General features: G+C 34.1%; 1 protein-coding gene across 2 annotated transcripts in view; it reads left to right on the forward strand.

Annotated features, from left to right (window-relative positions):
• Positions 1 to 18,904, forward strand: part of PKN2 (protein kinase N2) — a 129,904-nt gene that overhangs the window by 61,814 nt on the left and 49,186 nt on the right. For both annotated transcript variants that reach the window (XM_072834386.1, XM_072834387.1), the window contains exons 3-6: positions 4,145 to 4,299; positions 12,616 to 12,733; positions 13,047 to 13,192; positions 13,278 to 13,491. In XM_072834386.1, the coding sequence (XP_072690487.1) occupies positions 4,145 to 4,299; positions 12,616 to 12,733; positions 13,047 to 13,192; positions 13,278 to 13,491 (633 nt within the window). The remainder of the gene's footprint in view (positions 1 to 4,144; positions 4,300 to 12,615; positions 12,734 to 13,046; positions 13,193 to 13,277; positions 13,492 to 18,904) is intronic.

Here is an 18,904-nt window from a genome sequence, read left to right on the forward strand (position 1 = left end):
AAATCTTAAAAAAAAAAAAAAAGAAAGAAAAACCTTGTTATTTGTATAACATATATTTTAAATTGTATGACAATGTTTAGAAGATAAGAAGTACAAATAATTCCTGTAATCCCAACCACTACCACCACCACCACCACCACCACCACCACACACAACTGGTTTGGTAGGTACAGCAAATAAATGCAGCAAATGGAGATTTGACATGATTCTCAGTCATGGGGTTTTTAAAGTGGCAAAGTATGTACTTAAGAATAGATTCAACATTTGCTCTTCTTAGAGTGGAAAAATAATTTCATCTTACAGAATTTTTTTACATTTCCTTTTTTGAAAGGAGAACATTAATGGGGAGTTCTGGTTATCCCTGTTTTGAAATATGTTTCACCATGAAGAAAAGTTTAACTAATATACTGGTACCCATATGTTTTATAATGCTAGAATTTACCGTAACCTATAAGAAAGGGAACTAGAGAGAAGAAAAGTAGTTCGTTAAAAGGAAAAATAAGCAAAATCTTAGTGGACAGCAAAATGGTTCTCTAATTTCTAAATAAGTAAAAACTGGGCTTTATAAAACTAGACCTATCTAAAGTTAAATTTCTGCCTTGGCATATAGTTTTAAGACTTTTGCAAATTACTTGATCTAAGTTTTAGTTGGTTCTATTTGTAAAATAAGGTTGTGTTACAAACTTGTGAGTTCCTTTGAAGATTAAATGAGGAGAAATACCAGCTACTTAACTGTGCCCTGACACGTAATTTTATTGAGCCCTAAACATTGGCCTAAGCACTATGCAGGGTTTATCTTCACAATAACCCCCAATTTGTGGCTGAGGAAACTGTAACAGAGAGATGTGAAGTAAGTATATGATCAAGACCACACCAATAAGCAGTAGCCACAGGATTTTAATCAAGGCATTCTGACCTCCAGAGCCCAGACCCCTAATCATTATGTTATTTCTTATGTTTTTATAATCCTTATTAAAACTGAGGACATAGTTTTCCATAAAAAATAGTGTTAGGTTTTATAATATTACAAATTCACAGACTATTAGAATCAATGTATCTTTCCAGTGTCTTAGTACAACCTGTTTTAATGTGCAAGAATTTCTTATATAGCGTCTTTAACAGATTATAATACAGCTTTTGTGTAAATGCTTCCAGAAACAAGGAATTCTATTACATTCTAAGGAATCTTTTCATTGTTAGATAACTTAAAATGTAAGGAATTTCTCTTTATGATAAAATTTTTATCCTCCCTACCTTTACCTATTTGTTCTAATTCTCTGCCTGGTGGGGAAATAGTAAGTGGATAGCTTCTTTCATAAGCATATAATTAAATATTTAGGCAAGAATCTTTTCTCTTTCTCACCCTAGGCTAAACACCATCAACTATTTTACAGACAACACATTTCCACACATTTCTCAATTGAGGGCCTTCTATGAATGCATCCCAGTTCTTTTTTTTTAAACGTGCTTACTATAAATTAACTTTATACACCAAATTTTATGTGATTTTGATTTCTTACAAAAGTATCATTTATGCTAAAAAGAAGAAGAAGAAGAAGAAACCCTAACTGTTCACAGATCTGAATACACCTAACTTTTTAGTCATTACTGTAATGTGCAATTCATTTATGGACACAACAGGAGATATGCTTACACTTCATATAAGGACTACTACTAGTTAATGTTTATTGAATATTTACTGTGCACCGTACGTTTTTCTAAGCTCTTTAAATGTAATTTATTTAATCACAATAATCCCGTGAGCTTGATGCTATTTTTACTGTTTCAATAAGGACAGTGAGGCACAAGAGAGCTATTAAGTAGTTTTACCCCCTATTATATGGTTTGTACTAAATCTCAGTTCCAAACCTGAGATTCAGACCTAGGTACTCTTAACCACTCTGATATATATGTCTTAGTTCAGGCTGCTTCAACAAAATACCATGGATTGAGTGGCTTAATATTTCTCACAGTTCTGGAGGCTGGGAACTCAGATCAAGATGCCAGCAGGGTCAGAGTTCTGGTAATGGACCTCTTCCTGGTTTGCAGACAGCATCTTTGTATCCTTACATGATAGAGACCATCCTGATCTAATTACTTCCCAAAGGGCTCGCTGCCAATACCATCACATTAGGGCTTTAACATGTGTATTTGAGGGAACATTAACATTCTGTCCATAGCAGTATGTTAAGTAGTTCTTTTGTGAGCCTGATCTGAAAAGTTATCTATGCTTAATATTAGATTTTTAATATGAGTATGTCACCTATAAAATCAACGTTTGGACCAGCTATTTTGTAATGTGGGGAATTCAGTTACAATAAAAACTTTTCTTGAATTTGAATCTCAGCTAGTAATACTGTGACTTTTCTGTTTTGTGATGTGTAAAACGTGGATAATATCTGTCTCAAGTTATTTTAAGGATTAATATGCAAACATATACATATGTGTATAATTATACTGTTATATATGTAAATATGCACACGCAGAGTCTAGTATAATATTTACAAGGTTTTTAAATGGCAAAGAGGCAGCATAGCACAGCAACTACTAAGGTAGACTTTGATATGGAACTGACTTACTAGATCTATGACCTTGGGCTGGTTTCTTAACCACTCTGTGCCCTAGTTTTCTTTTTCTATAGTATGGGTAGTGCTTATTATAGAACTGTTTATGAGGATTGATGAGTTTATAGAGCCCTTACATCAAGACTTACACTTTGTAACATAGTATATAAATGATAAAATGGTATTTTATGTCAGTATCTAGCATAGCACCTATATTTTTGCAAGTTAATTAAATTATGTTGAGTTTTTAAAGATTTTTTTAAAGGAATTTATTTATTCATGAGAGACATACAGAGAGAGGGAAGACTGGTAGAGGGAAAGACAGGCTCCCCACGAGGAGCCTGATGCGAGGCTCTATCTCTGGATTCTGGGATCATGACCTGAGGCAAAGGCATACGTTCAGCCACTGAACCACCCAGGTGCCCCTGTTGAAATGTTTTAAACTCACTAATTTTTTTTAAAGGAATGTAAACACTCATTAAAATCAGTTGATGACACCATCTTTTATTGCACTTAACCGTGAAGCAGAAAGGTTAAGTAACTTGCACTTTAGATAATTTTCCAATGATAGCCAAGTTACTTGGCTATAACTAAACCAGGTCTAGTACCCTAGTCTTCTAGGTTCTTTTTTTTTTTATTTTTTTTTATTTTTATTTATTTATGATAGTCACACAGAGAGAGAGAGAGGCGCAGAGACACAGGCAGAGGGAGAAGCAGGCTCCATGCACCGGGAGCCCGACGTGGGATTCGATCCCGGGTCTCCAGGATCGCGCCCTGGGCCAAAGGCAGGCGCCAAACCGCTGCGCCACCCAGGGATCCCTAGGTTCTTTTTTTATAAGCAAGGGACCTATAATAGATAAAACACAAGATGATGAACTTCAATATAAAGAATTTTAGTTATATGGTAGAAATAGTTCAACAATAATGGGTTACCCAAAATAATTAGAAGGTTCTATTTGAAGTTTTTGTTTTTATTTTAACAATAGAAGCACTTCTGTATGCTTTATAAGAAACCATGGACTTGAAGCTTTAGATATCCCCCAATCAGCAATGTGGTATCATTCAATCGGTATCCTTGAAACACTTTCCATTGTGAACATCCTCCTAGTAGAAAACAAAATGTGAAGTCTTTAATACGTATGTTTAAGTTATTACTATAAAGAATGCTGGCCTTCTATTTGAAATACCCTTAGTCCTATTTACAAAGAATTACTTTAGAGGAATTTGTATAATGTTTAAGTATGCTTTGTTCTCTAACCAATCAGGTAGTAAGTAGAGATTTAGTTCAGTAGTTGAATAGACGAGTCAAATTATTTTATTTAATTTAAACATAATAGTTTTGGGAAAACTTGAGGCAATGATCTAATTCAGTTACAGACTCAGTGTATTCCTGGCAGATGATCTTGCAACTCTGAACATTTTCTTGGCTTGAAATCTTGCATTATCTGTAAGCAAAAGGAGATTCCCTTTAGGTGACATTAAGCTCATCTCAAACCTTATAATTCTTTATTCTTTGAGAATATTAACTTTTCATTTTAAGCCGCCTAATTAGTAATTTTGACATACTATTTAATTTACAGATTGCCCAAGGACTCCAGATACTCCCAACAGTGATCCTCGTTGTTCCACTAGCAGTAATAGATTGATGGCCTTACAAAAACAGTTGGATATAGAACTTAAAGTAAAACAAGGTGCAGAGAACATGATACAGATGTATTCAAATGGGTCTTCAAAGGTAAGTACTATAAATGTAAATGTATACAGTCAGTCCTCATTATTTGCAGATTCCGTATGTGTGAATTCACCTACCTGATAAAATTTATTTGTCACCCCAGCATCAGTACTTGTGGCACTTTCACAGTCATGTGGACATGCACAGAGGGCTGAAAAATGTGAGTTGTCTGATGTGCATGCTCCCAGCTGAAGTCAAACAAGGTGCTCTATCTACCTTGTTCTTTAAGGTCCTACACTGTAAACAAGTATCCTTTTCATGGTCTGTAGTACCACAGTTTTTACATTTTTGTGCTTACTGTGATTTTGCTGCTTTTAAACAATGTATTATGACTTCTAAGACCATTTTAGCCTTCAAATTTGAAAATATTGACAATAGAACAAGTTAGAAAAAAATAGTTTTTTAAATTATGTTTTTAAAATTGTTTACTCTTACCAAAACCAATCAAGAAAAAAAAATTTAGCTATATGAGTTAAGGGTACACAAGAGCTCTCCATGTTTGCAACTTTCCTGTGAACCTAAAATGTTCTAAAACAAAAAGGTTATTTTTTAAAATTTAGACTTTAATGAATTTTCCATCACTATATACAGGTTTTTAGGAAAGGACAAATGAAAAAACAGGACATTCTAGTGGTAGCGATTGTTTGGAGTAGAGCTGTGGGTTCTTGGGGAATCTGGAATGGGCATGTAACTCCTAATAGAAAATCATTTTATGACAAGCAATTGTTACTAATGGAAATATGTCCTTATTCTGCCATACAATGTAGAAGAGAAAATGCTGGGAACCACTGATCCAGATTATTTTAAAGGTTCTTTCCAATATAAGGTTCTATAACTAAATTTCCAAAAAGTCTTAGAAAGATGCACTTATAAAATTTACTTTGTTATTCTCAACTAATTTAAAGTTCTTGCCTCTGCAAATTAATGTTTCTTTCATATTTTAATAGATATTTCCTAAGTAATTTCAGAATAAAAGTTACTAGGTTGTATTTTTGTTTTGTTTTGTTTAAGAATTTAAAATGGGGGGGGGTTTACTTGATTCCATGCATCCTGCCTACTCAGCCAAAGAATCTAGAAAGATGCTAAAAAAGAAATGTGTCTATGTTAATAATATTTTTTAAGTTTAATAATGAAAATTAGATTACATACCATATTTCAAATGAATTTATAAGTTATTTTTAGAGAAATAGATTTGCTTCTACTTGGTTTATTATATGAGACTTAATAGCATATTTTATTAACTTTAAACACTCATAAGGTATGGTAGAGTTGTTTCCTCTGTTAGGTTTAGTATTGACCTTTAATTTTGAACATTTTTCATTTTTATCAAATGTTATTTTGGACTTTTTGTTTTAAGGCAAATACTATGTTCTTGGAACTGTGAATGCATCATATTATGCTGGGTGTTTTAAAATTAAATTTATTCAGGACACCTGGGTGGCTCCGCAGTTGAGCACCTGCCTTTGGCTCAGGGCATGATCCCATGATTCTGGGATCGAGTCCCACTTTGGGCTCCCTGCGTGGAGCCTGCTTCTCTCTCTGCCTATGTCTCTGCCTAAGAAAATCTTTTACGTTACGTTACGTTACGTTACGTTACGTTACGTTACGTTACGTTACGTTACATTACATTACATTACATTACATTACATTACATTACATTACATTACATTACATTACATTTATTCAGGAGCACCTGGGTATACTCCGTTGAGCCACTGACTCTTGGTTTTAGGTCAGGTCCTGATCTCAGGATCATGAGATTGAGCCCTGCATTGAGCTCCACGCTGAGCAGTGGGTCTGCTTAGGACTCTCTCTTGCTCTCCCTCTGCCTCTCTCTCTCTCTCTCAAAAAAATAAATCTTAAAAAAATTAAATTTACCTAGCTACTACCATTTGGAGTAACATTTTAAAATATAAAGTTGATGGATTAGATTGATAAGTTTATGAACCTTTTGAAGTTAAAGGAAAAGTGAATGTGTATATTGATAGATGGATAAATGAGAAGGCCATAGATTTCACTGTATTCCCAAAATGATCGGTAATTGCCCCCACTCCACCCCCAATTTGAACTGGTTTATGGACATGTTAAAAGTAAAACAAATAGGTAACTTATGATAACCACAGGTCCAAAATGAACAGAACTATGAGCATTCTACTAAAACGAGATAATTTTCCAATAGCCTTTTTTTTTTTACGACTTATGTATTTAATTATTTGAGAGAAGTGGGTGTGGGGATAGAGGGAGGAGAGAAAAACTTTTAGCAGACTTCAAGTTGAGTGTGAAGCCTGATGCAGAGCTCAGTCACACAACCCTAATATCACAACCTGAGCTGAAATGGAGAGTTTGAATGCTCAACTGACTGTGCCACCCAGGCACTCTAATAGCCTTTTATTTTTAATTAGGAGATTTATTAACTTGAGAAGGGGTCAGGTGGAGGTCCAGATGCTAAAGGCCCCAAGGTAGACCTGCTAGTTATTTCTGTGTAGATTTGGTCTTGTTTTCATTTCTCATTTTTAAACCTTTCAGAGGGTCAAAGTCTATCTCTATGAGATTAGGGAACATTGTAAACTCTGAAGTTATGTGGAATATTAATTTATTTGTTAAGGACTTAACAGTTTGTTAGCTATTTTGCTGGGCCCTGGAGTATAAATGTAATAAAATTAATGCCTTATAACAAAGTAGGTACTTAACAGATAATTACCCTGCTTCAAAAACTTCACTATCCAAAAAAGGTACATGTAAATAATTACATTATATAATAGTGGTATGTTTATGTTACTTTAGAATCAGTGAATAAGAATCACTTAACTGCCATTAGAAATTATTAAAGTCTTAATATGAGATTTGAAGAATGGTTTGGAATTTAAAAGGTAATTACTTTCTAGGGAAGATGATATGGGTAAACCCAGTGATACAGAGTAATGAACTATTGAAGAGCACGCCTTAGTCTAAGAAATGGGAGTGCTTCTCTATGGCTATAGGAGGAACTCTGAACTTTCTTACCCAACGTATCTGAGGTAGGTAGATAGACTTAACAGTCACAGGCATCTTCAGTGGAAGGCCGTGCCCTCAGGGGTAAATGAATCTCAATCTCCAGAAGAAAGTACATTTATTTTGGGAAAGGCTTCCAGATTATTCCAAAAAGACTCTCCTCCTGCCCCCTATTCTCCACCAGTAAAGCTTTAAGTGAGTGACTTACAGTGAGAGGTGTAGCATAATTGAAAGACAAACCAGATTATAAAGTACTTTGGACAAAATTAAGCAGTTAATATTCTATCTTATAAGATACATGGAGCTACCAAAAGACTTTTTAGCAGAGTAAATACATAATCATATGTGAAATTTAGAAAGTTCACAATCATCTTTCTCAGACTTGAAGAATTAATTAGAGAAGGGTCAAGTATTTAGGCAGCAAGTTTAAGTAGGCTTTTGTAGGAGTTCATTCCCCTTGTAATAGCAGTGAAAGCAAAGAAGACAGAGTCAAGCTATCTAGGTAGAATAAGTATGTGGTGTCTGGTTATGAGAAAGAAGGCAGAGTCAAAGATGATTCTTAGATCGAGTATGTAGGCAGATTGGTCAATGCTGGTGCCCTTCACAAGGATAGGTAATTTCCAATGGGGAGCAAATGTAGGGACAGGGATAGCGAGTTCAGTTTGGTGGTAAAAATCATCTTCAGGACTCTGGTTATTGAATTCTCTATGACAAAACTACTACCCCAGCACACATGATAGCCAGAGGTGTCCTTCTAAAAGCCAAGTCATATTTTCACACTCTTGTTTCAGAACCTTCAGTTGGCTTTCTGGCATGCTTAGAACAGAATTCAGAGTCCTTATTGTGGCTCTGCAAGTTCATACATGATTTACTCTGTCTACTTTCTGATTTTATCCTTTAAAAAACGCTTTCATTCTCTCTCATTATACTCTAGCGATATCATCTTCTTTGCTATCTTTTGAACATATCAAGCACACTCTTACCTCCAGAGGCTTTGTATTTACTGTGTCTCTGCCTAGATGTCTCTTCTTTCAAGTTCTTTCATGGGGCTTTTTCTCTCACTTCATTACAGTTTCTGCTAGGTGCTAACACTCCAGCAAGCTCTTTACTGCTACCCTGTATAAAATAGCAGCCCCGTCTCTCCTTATCTCTTTCATTGCATTACTAATACCTGAAATTATAATTTCCACAATTTCTTTATCATCTTTATCAATATTAGAATGTAAATTTTATGGCTCTAAGTAGCACCATGGGTTTTCAGAATAATCTGAGGGCTTGATAAGACATTTCAAAGAGGGGCACCTGGATGGCTCAGTGGTTGAGCCTTTGACTCTGGTCATGATCCTAGGGTCCTGGGATTGAGTCCTGCGTCAGGCTCCCCTCAAGGAGCCTGCTTCTCCCTCTATGTCTCTGCCTATCTCTCTCTCTCTCTCTCTCTCTGTCTCTCTATCTATCTCTTATGAATGAATTAATGAATAAATGAATAAATAAATATCTTAAAAAAAAAAGACCTGTCAAAGAGATGTTTTCCATTGATGTATTAAGATGACAAACCCAAGGTATTTATTAAAATATGGGGTTCTTGTTAACCTCTTTAAATGCATCCAAGTCTTTTCAGACCTTTTCTTCAATTGGAAATATCTGACCATCTATCCCAGTCTCACTCTCCTCATCTGTATTAATATCCCATAAAACCTTTCTGGTTTCCCTTAGCTAAAATTTATCCATCCCATCTTCCTTTGAATTTTCTTGGGTGCTTTAAACATTCTGATACATTCTTGGGTGCTTTAAACATTCTGATACATACAATAATTATTTGTGTCTGTTCAACCAAATTATAGCTTTTAAAAGATAAATCTTGACTGATCTTTGTATTTTCACTGGATGTAACCACATTAAATACATCCAAAGTAAGCCATAAATATGTGATGGAAAAATGAAGATAATGATTGGCTTATTTATTTCAGAAATCCATGTGTGATGTAGTTTATTTGTTAGAATGGTCCCACTATGACTTAGAAAATAATAACAATTACTTTTTATAAAACAAAATATTATATAATGGAATATATTATAAATGTTTTAACTTATAATTTAAAAATGTTGTACATTCAAAATATAACTCAGGCATTGTAGAATGCTAATTACCAATAGAACTATATGAAATTGCTATCTTTGTAGTTCAGAATTGTTCAGGTATTGGCATTTTCATGATTCTATTATACATAAAAATCTTTCCAAAGCCTTAACATAAAAGCAAATATTTCTGTAATTCATAAACCAATTCATATACTTTGGACCTTCCTTGTCTCTTGCTTTGAATGTATTAGGTGCTCAGTAAAAAATCCATTGAATTCATAGAAGCATAAAACTGACCATAAAAATTTATTGAATGCTGGAAAGCATAAGACTGACAAGTAGTAACTGTAAATCACCTGTGATTGGTAATGTCCAGTGTCACATTTAAAAGCCTTCATCATACTTTGACATCTGTGCAGATCTCTCAGAAGTTTGGAAAAAGTTGATTACTTTTAAAATGAACTATTGCTCTTCTTTGCATGTTGAACTGAAATAGTTAAGAAAGCATTTCCAAAGAAGTACATGACAGAACTACTGTCTTCTCACATGGTGGTAAAACTGTAAAAGGAGTGGCTTAATTGAAAAGCATGGTATTATATAGTTTGCTTGATATTTATACATTTATATTAGGACTTCATTGAAATAAGATAATCATCTTTATTAATCTGAAACAGAACATTTTAATGCCAATTATGTGCTAAGCAATAGAATTTCAGTTTTATCTAATGCTTACAAAAGCTCCGTGTTTTAGAGGGGTTTCCCCATTACATAATTTCTGCAAGAAACCCAAATCTTGCAGGTTAGATAACTAACCCTAGTTTAAAAAGACAGTAAGATTTGGACCCCAGTCTATCTGATTGTGAAACATATTTACCTCATTAAATTAGGAGCTTTGGAATACTAAAAGTTTTTCTCTTACTCTTTTTTTTTTTTTTTTTTAATTTATGATAGTCACACGCAGAGAGAGAGAGAGAGGCAGAGACATAGGCAGAGGGAGAAGCAGGCCCCATGCACCGGGAGCCTGACGTGGGATTCAATCCCGGGTCTCCAGGATCGCGCCCTGGGCCAAAGGCAGGCGCCAAACCACTGCGCCACCCAGGGATCCCTTTTCTCTTACTCTGATGAGATTTCAAAGAAACAGAAAAACTTTCAAATCTTCAGTTTGTCTGATGTACCTAATACTGGAAAGGAGGGATTAAAGTAAGAAAAATATTTTCATTTTAAATTTGGAAGGTGAATAGGTATATTCTCAAAAGCATATATATAATTAGTCATAGCCAAACACCAAACTCAAGCAAGTATTTTTAATGGTAAACCATAATTAACAAATACAGTATATGTGTTTACTTCATGGTGTAAATTGATATTTAAGAGACTTATAGTAAACTATATGGCCCAACTCCTTCAGTGTAAAATCTGAATATTTAATAAAGAATGAAATCTGACTAGAAGATCTTTATTGAATTGACTGGCCTTCAGAGCAGGAAAGAAATGGAAGAAAAAATCATAAATATGCAAACTGCTTTTTCTTCCACTGTATTTTAGCCAACCTAATTTGGTATTTATCATAAAACATATCAGCTCACTTTTCTTTTCCTTATATAATGGCAGTATTATCTTTCTCCCCTCATATCTTCATTCATTTATACTGTGTCATCTTCTTCATTTATACAGTGCCATAATATACTGTGTGTTTTTATTGAAATGGTCTGCACATCTGATGCTGAAAACTAGCTTCTAGTCTTCAGAGAGTATAGGTTGATTATATCCTATTTTATTTCCAAATCAGTACTGATTACCTTAGTGATAAAAGTAGAGGTGCTTAAATAATAAGCAAAAATTGGCCTTTTTCGTGAATAAGTGCTTCCTAACTTGATGCATAGTTTTGTTTATCATTTGTTTTTTTGTGGATTGAAGCCTACTAGACTTTGACAACTAATATAACTAAGCAGGAGATGGTATTAACTTGTTATTTATTGCATACAAAATTTTTGGAAAAAAAAATTGCTGTATTAGTTTTCTATGGCTGCTGCAAGAAATTATCATAAATTTCATGGCTTAGATAGAGCAACATAACTTTATTATTTTACAATTTTGTAATTGAGAAGTCTCATGGATCTCACTGAGGCTAAAGTCAGGCATTGGAAGGGCTTCATTCCCTTCTGGGGGATGTAGTGGAGAATTTGTTTCCTTGATCTTACTAGCACGTAAAGGCTGCCAACATTTCTTAGCTTATGGCTCTTTTCTTCTTGGTCTTTGAAGCCAACAACGGTGGGTCCAGTTCTTCTCATATTGCTCTGCCCTCCTCTTCTGCCTTTCTCTTCCACATTTAAGGAGGCTTGTGATTACTTTGGGCCCACCTGGATAATCCAGGAAATGATCTGTGTATTTTAAGGTTGGGTGGTTAACAACCTTAATTCCATCTGCTGTCTTAGTTTCCCTTTGCCATCTTGGACATCTTTGGGTGGATCATTATTTAGCTGACTACAATTCCAAAAATGGTAAGTTTTCATGCCTCTCCATCAGTAATGTTCATTGTTACTGGAACTAAACTGAGATATGGTAGTAGTGTTATTTCATGTAATTCACCTTTCTTGAAGTTTTAAAAAATAACAAGTTTATTCACCATAATTTCCTCCCTTGCTTTATTGAGAAGGTCTTATTTTTTGACATTCAAGAATTTCAAGAGAGACTTTTCTCATTATGTCACTAATGTTGACAAATGCTGTTTCTTGTTTCCTTTATCAGATTTAAGGGAACACAGATACCAGCTATGATTAGTTATTTTAAAAATTTGCCTACATATGTGAAACTATAAGAATTTAATTGTAATTTTTTTTAACTGTAATGTTATAGAAGAGGAAGAGATTTTCAAAATGTTTAGGCTTAGTCACTGAGGCATCTATCTGTTACATACAATGCTTCTGAGTATGAGATTATTGACCGTGGTACAGAAAAATTCTTTATATTTTGTATAAAGCAAAAAAGAGAAAATTATAAATGTGAATTTGGAGTTTTTAAAAATAGTAATAAGACTCACTTGCTTTTTCTCAAATTGTCTTACTGAGTTGTTTTTCTCATTTATAGCCCTATCAGTTTGGTGGCTTTTTAAAATAAATGTATTTACTTAGTGTTCTACTAACTCTATTTTTCACTTGCTGCCAATCATTTGACCTTATTTAGAAGCTATTGAAAATGTTTTATTTTTTTTCTTTTCATCTGCTTACCATTTCAAACTTATTTTAATAGGATCGGAAACTCCATGGCACAGCTCAGCAACTGCTCCAGGACAGCAAGACAAAAATAGAAGTGATACGAATGCAGATTCTTCAGGCAGTCCAGACCAATGAATTGGCTTTTGATAATGGTGATGGAATAGAGATAAATTGTCATTTTTATTATTCTGGGCATGTAAATTTTATGTAGGAAAGAAGCACTGGTTCAAAATTAAAGAGGTGGAGGCATTATGGTTTTGTCTTGAGTTTTGATGGCTGAAATGGAAGGCTTTTTATTTCAACATTGTGTCTAAGTATTACTTCAATGTTTATTGACTTCTTAATAATGAACTTTCTCTTAAGTTGTAAGAAATCATTTCCTTTTCATGAGTTTTAATCACTAATCACTACACATGAGAATACCAAATAAATGGTTCAATTGCCTTTTTTTTTTTCCCCCTCTAGCAAAACCTGTCATAAGTCCTCTTGAACTTCGAATGGAAGAATTAAGGCATCATTTTAGGATAGAGTTTGCAGTAGCAGAAGGTGCAAAGAACGTAATGAAATTACTTGGCTCAGGAAAAGTAACAGACAGGAAAGCACTTTCAGAAGTAATTTTAAATATTTTAACTTAATAAATACATTATTCAAAGAATGTAATTATTTTAAATGACAATTGTCTTTTCCCTATTCAAGGCCCAAGCAAGATTTAATGAATCAAGTCAGAAGTTGGACCTTTTAAAGTATTCATTAGAGCAAAGATTAAATGAACTTCCCAAGAATCATCCCAAAAGCAGTATTATTATTGAGGAGCTTTCACTTGTTGCATCACCAACACTAAGTCCACGTCAAAGTATGATTTCGACACAAAACCAGTATAGCACACTATCCAAACCAGCAGCCCTAACAGGTAAGTTGCATACATCTCCTAATTATTTTTGGTGCATCTCTTTATTGTGTACATCTGGTCCTGTTTTAATAAATGAATAAGAAAGTATGCACAGATTTTTAAAATATTGTGATAAGATACACATAACAAAATTTATTATCTTAACCATTTAAAAATACATAATTCAGAAGTATGTATGTATGTATTTATTTATTTACAGTGTTGTATAAACATCGCCACTATGTAGTTCCAAAACATTTTCATCATCATAAAAGGAAACCCCATTTCCATTGAGTAGTTACTATTCCCCATTCTCCCAGTCTCTGGTAACCACTATTAATTTTCTGTCTGTGTACATTTGTCTGTTTTAGATATTTCCTATAAATAGAATTGTATAATTTGTGGCCTTCTGTGGCTTCTTTCACTTAGTGTACTTTTCTCAAGGTTTGTTCTTGTAGTATATATCAGTATTTCATTTCTTTTTATGGTAAATAATATTCCATTGTATGTGGATATATACTAAGTTTTCTTTATCCATTTACCAATGGATGGTATTGGGTTGTTTCCACCTTTTTGACTTGCGGATCATGTTGTTATAAACATTTGTGTTTTTGTTTGAACATCTATTTTCATTTATTTGGAGTATATACCTAGGAGTATAATTAGGAGGTCATGTGGTAATTCTGTGTTTATATTTTTGAGGAATGGTCAAACTGTTTGCCACAGTGGCCGCATTATCATTTTATATTCCCAAGAGCGCATATACTTACCAACACTTGTTATTTTCCTTTTTTTTTTTTTATTATGCCATTCTAGTAGGTCTGTTATTGAAAGTGGGGTAGTGAAATCTCCAATTATTTATGTGCCTATTTCTCCTTTTAATTATGTAAATGTTTGCTCCATATATTTTTGGGCTCTGTTGTTAAATGCACGTTTGTAAGTTTTTTATATCTTCTTGATGGATTGACTCATTCATCAATATGTAATGTCCTTCTTTGTCTTCTGTAACAGTTTTGGATTGAAAGTCTATTTTGTCTGATATTAGTATAGCCACCCCAGCTTTCTTTTCCTTGTTATTATTTGCACTGAATGTCTTTCTCCATCCTTTCACTTTTAATCGATGTCTTTGGATCTAAAGACATTCTAAAATGAATCCTTTTAGACAGCCTGTAATCATGTTTTTTTTAAATCAGTTCCTTTTACTTAAACAGTGTAATACATATATATTTTAAGGTAATTACCTATGTGGCAGTGCAGTTCTGATGCTGACTCCCTAGAGTTGGGTCAAATTTCACGTGTTAATGGCACAGTCCCCACAGACTGCCCTTCTTTCTGACACAAGTTGTAAACTTGGAGTTTCCCCAATGATCCACACTTCTGACAAATTGACTACAAATTCAGGGGTTCCGCTACCACCTCAGGCTCAGTAATTTTATAGAACTCATTCATGGAACTCAAGAAAGCTCTGCTTACAATTACAGTTTTGTTTTTTGTTTTTACAATTACAGTTTTATTATTTATTATAAACACAAATTATAAAAGACACATAAGGAGAGATCTGGGGGGTCCCAAATGTGAAGCTTCCTGGTCCTCAGCATGTATCGCTCTCTTAGGATATCAATTTCTGTTACCAACTAAGAATCTCACTTCAGCTGTGATTATCCACAGTTTTTATTGTGGCTTCATTAAGTGGAAGTGATTGGTTGAATCATTCAACCATTTGTTTGAAATCAGACTCTAGTCCCCCACCCCTCTCTGAAGGTCAGGAGGTCAAGCTAATATTGGCACCAACCCTCTAATCATATGGTTGTCTTTCTGACATAGCCAGCCCCCATCCAGAAACCGTCTAGGGGCCCACCATGAATCACTTTGTTAGTATTAACTCAATCTGATACCTGAGGAACCCACCGTAAATAACAAAGACACTGCTATCACTGGGGAAATGACAAGGGTTTAAAGGCTCACTCCCAGGAGCCAGTAACAAAAACCAGCCAAATTCTTTAACATACAACAAAAAGGCTTACTTCTGCCATTTTGTTATTTGTTTTCTACAGGTCTTAATCCTTTTTTTCTGAATTCTTCTGATAATGCTTTCTTTTGTGTTTGAATTTTTCTAATTTACAATTTGATTCCCTTGTTTCCTTTTCTAGTTCTGTTCTTAGTGGTTACCGTAGTGATTAATAGCCTGAATTTATAAGTCTTTTCCACTTTAACTTCAATAACCTGCAAAATTCCCCTCCTATATAGCTGTTTCTCCCTGTTTTTATGTTGTTGTATCACAGGTTACATGTTTATACACTGTGTTGCCCATTAGCTTACATTATAACTATTTTATGAAAAAAAAAACTATTTTATGCATCTATCTTTTAAGGCACAAAGAGTTATAAACCAAAAACACAGTAATATTGGCTTTTATATTTACCTGTGTTATTTTTTTCTCCAATTTCAAGTTACTGTTTAGTGTCTTTTCATTTCAATCTGAATGACTTACATTAGCACTTCTTCTAGACAGATATCCTAGTGACAAACTCCCTTAACTTTTGTTTCCCTGGGAATTTTTTTATTTTCTCCTTTATTTTTGAAGGTTAGTTTTGCCATATGTGGAATTCTTAGTTGACAAGTTTTTTTCTTTTATTAGTTTATAAATGTTATTCCAGTCTGTCCTGGCCTTTGTACTTTATGATGAAAAATCAGCTTTTATTTTTTTTTTTAAGAATCCCTTGGAAGTGGTGATTTGCCTCTCCCTTGCAGTTTTGTAAGATTTCTGTCTTTTTTTTTTCTTCACATTTTGATTATAGTATATCTCAAATAGTAATCTCTTAAGTTTACTCTACTTTGAATCTTTGACTTCTTAATGTGTAGATTCATGTCTTTCATCATATTTGGGACATTTTTAGACATTATTTCTTTACATATTTTTTTCTGCCACTTTATCTCTCTTATCTCATTCTGAAATTCCCATAGCATGTGTATATATATATTCTTCATGGTATCCCAGAGGTCACTTTGTCTCTGTTCACTTTTTTTTTTTTTTTTTTTTTTTTTTAAGAACAAATGTTTAGGGGGATCCCTGGGTGGCTCAGCGGTTTGGCGCCTGCCTTTGGCCCAGGGCATGGTCTTGGAGTCCCGGGATTGAGTCCCACATCAGGTTCCCTGCATGGAGCCTGCTTCTCCTCTGCCTGTGTCTCTGCCTCTCTCTCTCTCTCTTTCTCTCTGTGTGTCTCTCATGAATAAATAGATAAAATCTTAAAAAAAAAAAAAAACACAAATGTTTATTGATGTACAGACATTTTAGGGGCCCAGAGACACAGGTAAATGCAAACACAGCTTCCATGGGTATCTGAAATTACAAGAGTAAGTCAAGCATCAAAAGTCAGAGTCTTCCTACCAGCAAGCTCCTATGAGACCTATCCACAAACATGAACCATGCCTCTCTGGTTTGAACTGTCAGGATTTCTCCCAAGAGCCTGGCATTAGTAGAGTTCAAAAAGAAGCTTCTCATAAGGGTCTTTAAAGTTATCAAGCCAGGCATCAAATTGGTTAAGTCAGTTACAAACTATCTTTAGTTTCATTGTTTTACTTCCTGCTTTTTATTTTGTTTTTAATTAGGAGCATACCCATTTAGTGTTGTTATATCATATTGATCAATTACACTATCATTATAAATATTCCATTTTATCTCTGAAAATATTCAGACACACAGTTTACTTTGTCTAATGTTAGTAGAGCCGCATTATTCTTCTCATGCTCAATGTAACCTAGCAAAATTTTTTCCTAGGATTTTTTCCATCCTTTCATTTTCAACCTATTTTTTTTTATTTAAAGTGAAAATTTTATATTCTTTATATAGATGACTCTTCTTTTTATCTGTCCTGAAAATCTGAAGTTGTTAGCCTGCCATATTTTCCCATTTTTAAACAGCTTTTTTTTTTTAATGTGACTTAAGCCGTGCTTTTTTTTTTTTTAAGATTTTATTTATTTATTCATGAGAGACACAGAGAGAGAGAGAGGCACAGAGACACAGGCAGAGGGAGAAGCAGGCTCCATGCAAGGAGCCCGATGTGGGACTCGATCCTGGGTCTCCAGGATCACACCCCGTGCTGCAGGCGGCGCTAAACCAATGCGCCACCGGGGCTGCCCTTTAAACAGCTTTATATACATAAATTGCCCACTCTTGATGAGTACAATTTGGTAACTTTTGATACAACCCCCAAAAGTTTCCATGTGCCCTTTATAAACTTTCTTTTAGTATTATTTTTATTCTTTTCTCTTTAAGTATTATTTTTAATATATATTTACTTGATGTTTGAATAGCATCTTTCCTGCCCTTTGTAGTTGTTCATAAAATAAACCCTCTGTTTTTCCATTTCATCTCCCATAACAGTCTTTTAGTTAGGCCTGTATGTGTGTGTGTGTTTATTGCTTTCTTTAGAGAATCAGATATCCATATTGAACTTATTTACAGTCTATGATCCCAATGTACTCTTAACTCTAAATCAGTTTAAGAATTTTATGAAGAAATATTTTCAGGGCAGCCCGGTGGCTCAGTGGTTTAGCGCCACCTACAGCCCAGGGTGTGATCCTGGAGACCCGGGATCGAGTCCCACATTGGGCTCCCTGCATGGAGCCTGCTTCTCCCTCTGCCTGTGTCTCTGCTTCTCTCTCTTCTCTCTGTGTATTCTCATGAATAAATAAATAAATAAAATCTTAAAAAAATATATTTTCAAATCTTTCCACTCTACCTTTTTGTATTCTTGTCGTAATATATTTTAGTTCTACATATGCCTTAAAAATCATCATCCTTGAGTATTTTCTTCGTCTTGTACTTAAGATTTTCTCTATTTCCTTTTAGCCTATAAATTTTCAGTTAGCATGTATTTTAAAGAAGGTGTGCTAGAGTGTCATTCTTTCACTTTTTCCTATATTTTTGAACTTCATGTTTTAAGGATATTATTAGTGGATATAGATATTTGTATTTTTTTTTCTTTTGGCTCTTTAAAATGTGATTTCATTTTCTTCTGGCTTTTATTTTTCTATTATAAAAAGTCAGCTGTAATTTTTATCAATAGATCTCTTCGTGCAATCCCCCTCATTACTCAGCTACTTCAGTAACATAGAATTGTGTTCACTTTCTTTTGTTTCTTTTCCCTCTCTGTTCCTATGACTGGGTGCTTTTAATTGACCCATCTTCGTGTTTGCTGATTTTTCTGCCTCCTCAAATCTACTACTGACCTTTTCTAGTGAATTTTTAAAATTTCAGTATTATACTTTTCAACTCTAGAATTTCATTTCATTCTTATTTGTAATTCTGTATATTCCTTAATATTCTCTATTTGTCAAAATACAATACTCCTTCCTTTCTTTTGTTTGTTTGCTTTGGGGCTTTTTTTGTAGGTCTTTGTATGTAAGATAGTTGATATATAGTCCTTGATGT

Source organism: Canis lupus, chromosome 8 (assembly GCF_048164855.1).
Source record: "Canis lupus baileyi chromosome 8, mCanLup2.hap1, whole genome shotgun sequence".
In the NCBI taxonomy this organism is placed as follows: domain Eukaryota; kingdom Metazoa; phylum Chordata; class Mammalia; order Carnivora; family Canidae; genus Canis; species Canis lupus.